Source organism: Amphibalanus amphitrite, unplaced genomic scaffold (assembly GCF_019059575.1).
Source record: "Amphibalanus amphitrite isolate SeventyFive unplaced genomic scaffold, NRLGWU_Aamphi_draft 001539F_arrow, whole genome shotgun sequence".
NCBI classification, from domain to species: domain Eukaryota; kingdom Metazoa; phylum Arthropoda; class Thecostraca; order Balanomorpha; family Balanidae; genus Amphibalanus; species Amphibalanus amphitrite.
The window spans coordinates 121,195-127,515 of record NW_024883032.1 but is presented as its reverse complement, the minus strand read 5'-3'; the positions used below and the strand labels follow the sequence as shown (position 1 = coordinate 127,515).

At 49.1% G+C, this 6,321-nt stretch overlaps 1 protein-coding gene across 1 annotated transcript; it reads left to right on the top strand.

Moving 5' to 3' along the window:
* Window positions 1–310: 310 nt before the first annotated feature.
* LOC122373707 (TWiK family of potassium channels protein 7-like) lies at window positions 311–6,120 on the top strand. The gene is made up of 4 exons (XM_043352022.1): window positions 311–338; window positions 1,497–1,886; window positions 2,714–2,850; window positions 4,797–6,120. The coding sequence occupies exons 1-4, from the start codon at window positions 311–313 to the stop codon at window positions 5,013–5,015; spliced, it is 774 nt and encodes a 257-aa protein (XP_043207957.1). The 3' UTR covers window positions 5,016–6,120.
* The last annotated feature ends 201 nt before the right edge of the window (window positions 6,121–6,321 follow it).

The following is a 6,321-nucleotide window of genomic DNA, read 5'->3' as shown; positions in this document are numbered from 1 at the left end:
CTATCCTCATTGTCTTTAAAACCCATTAGCCCATTATCCTCATTTCATTTTATCATCTTGAATATCCGCACCTTCTCTGTAGTTGGCTATCTTCCTGGTCTTCCTCGTGGGTAAACGTCTAGCCAGCGTGCTTTTCCTAGCGATATGGATGATTGGAGTGGGCCTGCGATCGCTCATCGTTGCCTGGCTATTTTCCTATGACGGATAGGTCCCACGGTAGTGGCCTAATTATATGAGCTGAAGAACAGGCGTCGGCCGAAACCATTACTCTGTTGGCTGCCACCACGTGTCGGTATGCGTCGGACCGAATATGCGTCGTCTCGTCGACATCTGGTGTGGTGCGTCCATTCGGTGCGTCTGCCCATGCGGCCGCCGTTACGTGCGTTCCATATCGGTGTGGCTTGTGTGCTCCGTCTGTGTGTTCGTCTCTATGCGTTCTGTCTTTTTGTATGGATGTGCGTCTGTCTGTGCGTTCCATCCCAATGCGTCTCGTTTCTGTGCGCTCCGTCCATGTGCGTTTGTTCGTTCCGTCTTTATGTGTTGCCGTGCGTCTCTATGGGCGTCCAATTTTTGCGTGTTCCATCTATGTGTGTCCCGTCGTCGGTGCGGTCGGGCGGGGTGCGTCCAATCGCGTAGGTGTGCGGGTCGCATCCAACCAACCTTGTCACCGGTGCCAAACGAACAAACTATAGTGCACAGCCGCATCGACTGACAACTGCAAACAATCGTAAATTGCCCTCCGTGTGCCAGTCTTTCGCCGCCCGGGGCGGATTTTACTGCTTTTGAATGTTGCAGGGCAACTTCTGCAGTGCACTGGAATGTGCTACCGCCACTTAATTCAACAAAACTTTATGCACGTTTTTACTGCTACGGTTGCCGTTCGGTGCAGGTGTTGCAGTTCGCCTGCTGTTATGGTCGGTATACCACGACCGCTGAGCTCCCTCTAGCAGGGACATTGCCGATGCATATTGCCCATATCCAGGAGCCAGCTGGCGCCCTCCCCTGGGGCACCGGGGGTCAGCCGGTATCCCCCGGGTACCGACCGGCGGCTGACCAGGATCGCCACCCTGATGACCTGTCCAAACTATAACCGGAGTGATCCATAACGGCTAGGCCTGGCTGTAGGCCATAAGTTAGTATTTCTGTTGACAGGTGATGATCTTTCACCTGAAACCGTAATGTAAGAAGTGTGTAGGTTTTTACGACTAAAATCAAATGCATCGTGTCCTATAGATCACACACACCTGACATTTCTATCATTTTTATTGGCATCTATGCAGCAATCACTACTTCAATAATAGTCTTGTTTGCATCTTGATGCTCTTTATATAGCAATGCAAACAAACTTTATATTTAAAAACCTCACTCACATGTAAAGCTCGCCTTTCCTTATCTCAGGCACACTATTTGGACCAGCCCGTGGGCTCAGCAACCCACAGTGCTGAAGTTTATCTCCTGTAATACTGACTGACCCCTCGTCCGCCATTGTGCCGCAGGGTACGGCAACATGGCGCCCCGCACGGTGGGCGGCCGCATCTTCTGCATGCTGTTCGCCATGATCGGGATCCCGCTGACGGTGACGGTGATCGCCGACCTGGGCGCCATGTTCGCCAACTCGGTGTCAGCTCTGTACGAGCGCGTCAAGCGCAGCTGGCTGGCGCGCAGAGGCGGCGGCGGCGGCGGCGCAGAGGAGGAGGCCGCCGGTTTTCAGCTCTCGGAGAGGATGGAGCGGGCGCTGACGGTGGTGGTGTCGGTCATCTTCCTGGTGCTGTACATCGCCATCGGCGGCGGGCTGTTTCTGCTGTGGGAGAGCTGGAGCTTCCTCGAGTCGTTCTACTTCTGCTTCATCACCATGACAACCATCGGCTTCGGCGACTTTGTGCCAGGTAGGAACAGCTGGACGGTTGGGGTTGGTGTGTTCTAAGCCCCGTTCTGAGTTGCAACCGTGGTTCAATTTTGCAGGAAGACTGGAAGATGACTTTGTAAAGGTCTGTGTTATGCCTTTCCTGGGAGAGTTGTCCCATCCTCCTTTATTAAAAGTCACTAATAGTGAGACTGAACAAAGTTTCCTTACTGCTTGAGAATCGATTCATGATCGTCTGGTGTCATTGCTGATCTCGAACGCTCCGTTACACGGCTTCCACCAAAATGACAGAGTCCGACTGGTGTCGTTAGATAAAGTTGACCTGTCTCATGACCATTGCTGGCTTTATTTGGCCACATTGCGGGGTCATACAGTAAACGTATACTGTGTCGACAAAGACCGACTGGAGAAATCCAATATCAGGGAGAGCGGTGCTCCGGCAGCCCGTTTGTGTAACACGCTACAGCTCTAATTGTCTGACCAGTCGACTCTAATTTGGCCGCTCCACTTCACTGAGAGTGAGCTCCAATCCCACCTTCCTGCGGGTAACTCCCCAGACGGCATTTCCTCCCATCACCACACTCCGCACCTTTTCCTAAGTGGTATGACGTAGCTTTACAAAAAAATGACTTCTTTGTCTCCTCTGAGTATTTCAGTATGTGCAAAACATTATGATTGATTTCACGTATTCAAACAGAACCTAATTTTTCCTCTAAATTGACCTGACCGTGACCTAGCGCCATCACCTGACCAAGTGACCTGACAGGCTGACCTGACACCATAACCTGACGCTATGACCTGACTCTGTGACCTAGCTCCATGACCTGACCTGGGGTGACCTGCCGACAGCCAACGCCGAGTACATGCTGGTGTGTACCGTGTACATTCTGGTGGGGCTGGCGCTGACCACCACCATCATCGAGATCGTTCGTCGCCAATACGCCCAGTCCTGGCAGCAGATGAAAATGCTGACAGCACGGCTACAGGTCAGTAATTCATATTTGTGGGCTAAGAAGCTTCCATGAGCTCGGAGTGTTTCCCAATCCAGCTACATCCAAGGTATGTAAGATGAATATTTCAAATCATTATTCGTTGGGTGGTGAAGATGATGGATGACTGCCTAATTGCAGATGACTTTATGTTGTCACTTTGCAGAGCAGACCGCAGACTGTGACAAATTATGCATTTAGCGAAATGGCTTTGTGGGGGTGCGGGGGGGATAGCAGAAGGTAATTTTTTAGAAGAATTCATATGCTTGCTCGGGACAAACATTATCGTTGCATTCTACATACTCCAAATTCCAGGAATAGAGCTTTGAAGCTGTCGTCGATTTTGATAATTCATAGACAGCAGTGATAGTATCAGCAGACTGGCCGTTAGCAATTCACTGTGATGTCTCAAGAATGTGACGAAAGGTGCAAACATGGACAATCAACTAAAATATTGCGGTGATGTTGAACAATGAACATATTAATTATTAGTAGCCTTTGGACGTAATTTAATCTCTTTCTTCTATACCTTCAGTTCTTGGTACAGAGAAACAATGGTCATAACTCATAAGTTGCTTTAATTTTGCATTCATGATGTTGAATGATAAGCACATAGATTACTTATCACGGTAGAGTTCATAATTTTCTGACAGGTTCCATGGTCACACATACCTAATCTTACAATAACTTTCACGGAACCTTATGGTGAGCAGCTGGTCACTCTATCACACGAGAACAGAAGTGCCACAACTAAACTGCCCTCCTCTGACCGTGTCGCCGCGCCTGAAATAATAGCTAACTCGGCCGCTGAGCCACCTTATGACGGCCGAGTTAATGTGGTAAACAGTAGTATCCCTAAACTCTGACAGCTGAGGGGCGTCCCGTCACACTATCTGGGACAGATGGACACCGGGTGTGATATCGTGTGAGACTCCGACAGAGGCCACGTGCCGACTCGCAGCTGACCCGTCGTCCCTGACGGAGAGCCAGATAAGCGAGTTATTTGTGAGACTGTATGTTCAGCTCATGATCATTCACTAGACAGATGTATGCGGTCATATTTTCAGCTGTGGTACTATGGGTGCTTGGAGCAGAACGCTACTTTTCATGGTCGTAACCCAAACAAGACATTCAAGGCCATGGGTACGGGCAGATTTTGTTTTGTTTTGCATTTTTGACTGAAGAAAATTGGGCTGTTTTCCGTTTATATGTTTCAAATATGAAATGATTGGTATTATAACGTGACATTTTTTTCTGGGATTTGTGAGGAAAACTCGGCGAACATGTTCACGGCTCAGCTCCGATGTCCATCCTTTGCTCGGATGCAGACATTTTACCGTGATTGCATGTCGAGAATTGGGCTGTTGCGAGAGTTATCAAAGTCGTTTGCGAGAATTAGGCCGCGGCATCATATCATGATGGAGAGTTGTAGCTACCTGTGTGGGTCGCATGTTATCCAAAACTTCGGATTACAAACATAATCTCTGTTAAGTAGCGGTGTTGGTCTGATATTTACTGCTTTTAATCAGCTAAATGGAATCATTATGATTTTAAAAGGGCCTGAGCTACAGATATTTGTAATGATCATCAAATAGGCTACCAATCTGTTTTGCCGAAATACTTCAACTTTATATAACAATATATTTTAGTCATAAGTCTCAGCATCGCTTCGAGAATTTGACGATGTACGATTGAGTCATGTGAACATTTTGTTATTCACTGTCTCACAGCTATAGTAGCTGTGCCTCCTGAAGATAAAGGTGTACTCGTATTTGGCTTGAGAATCTCCTGATCCAGGTCCCTCCCCCCAAAACAAACACGCCCCTGTATTTTCAGGGTGCTACCCCCTCGAAAATGTCAGTCGACACTACATATTTGTATCAGAATTCCCTCTCACCAACAGGCAACAGCGCTAACCGCTGTACTTGCTGCCCTCCTTGCAGAGTTTGTCGGGCCCGCTGACCGACCACCTGAAGAAGCTCGGTGAGCACGGGCACGGCGTCACCATGGACGTCGACCTGCTCCGGGAGATCCGCGAACTCCGCAAAACCATGGCCAACACGAAGATGAAGGACGGCTTCGCCTGGGACGACGCCGAGCTGGACGCGCTGACGCCCCGGCCACCCGTCCTGCAAATCGTCATCTACGAGAGCAATGTGTGATGGTTCGGTGATAGTGAGCGTTATCGCGTCATCTGAGCGTCATCATCGGATGGCGGGCGACGAGACTGAGCCCCTCGAGGACCCAGTCCAGAGCCGGTCCGGACACAGTCCATCGAGAGCCGCGATAGAGGGGAGGACGGACAGTGGTCTGTGTTGGAGACACTGCTTCTCACTGCCTGATGCGTGTATGTGAACTGTTGAATGTGGAAGCGTTGTGGTGGAAGGAGTTTAGTGAGATGCGTCGTTGAGTATTAGTCTGCCGAATAGAGCACGAGATGAGTGAATGTTACCTCAAAGAGACGACACGCTAGGTTGTTGCGCGAAATGGGACGCCAGTCGACAGCGACACTGTACCGTAAAATATCACAAATGTTTTGTTGTGGTTACAAGCGACAACAACTGCTATAAAGAATGCTATACATTTAGCATGCTGTACTTTATACATTAGGAATATGTACATTGTCGCCGTTTGAGAATATCATGAAATGTTAGTTATAGCGTGCATAGTGTACGTTGCACATTGCACAATCCTGCTCGCAAAATGACAATGGTGACAGATATTGTCTGAATGTTGAATGTCACTCACGCTGTTCATATAAGCGCACTGTGCACCGATGGGCTGTCTAATAGCTGGTCACATGCGTCCTGTGTTAGGAATGCGAGGCAGAGTGACATGATTGTGTCATGGTCTAGAGATGACTTCCTCAGTGTTAGAAGTGACAAAATGGCGGTGTCTCCTGTGTCAGAATATGTGTCACGCGCCTGCCTTCACTCACCGCGAGTTGTGTCAGCCGTGTGTCAGGAACGTCACCCGCGTATCACCAGCGTATCAGTTGTGTGTGGGCAGTGCAATGTCTAGCGGTCCTTGGCGCGCGAGAGGTGGTGTTTAGGAGAGGGGTGTCCGTTCCTCATTCTCACATAGCGAGAGTAGCGGACGTGGGTCGGTCGTTCCAACTGCTCTGTTGTCTCGGCGCGACTGTGATCAGACCGTGTCGGATCGGCTGGCGCCCCAAATCACCCAGCACAGCCCTTGTGTGGTAGAAGTGCTTTCAGTGAATGAACTCACACAAATGCGCAATGCATTCAAATACACATTCACTCGTCCTGTATTCATGTCGAGTTTAGCACACGATTCTCTTAGTCCAGGGAACATACTTTGCAGTTAGTTTATTCACAAATCTACAGACTTACCGTCTAAAATCCGAAGAATGGACAAATATGTTCATCTGCCTTTCTTGGAAGTACGACTTGGTTGATCTCACGCCGATTTGCAATGACATGTGCGTTCCAGTGTAAAATGGCGATA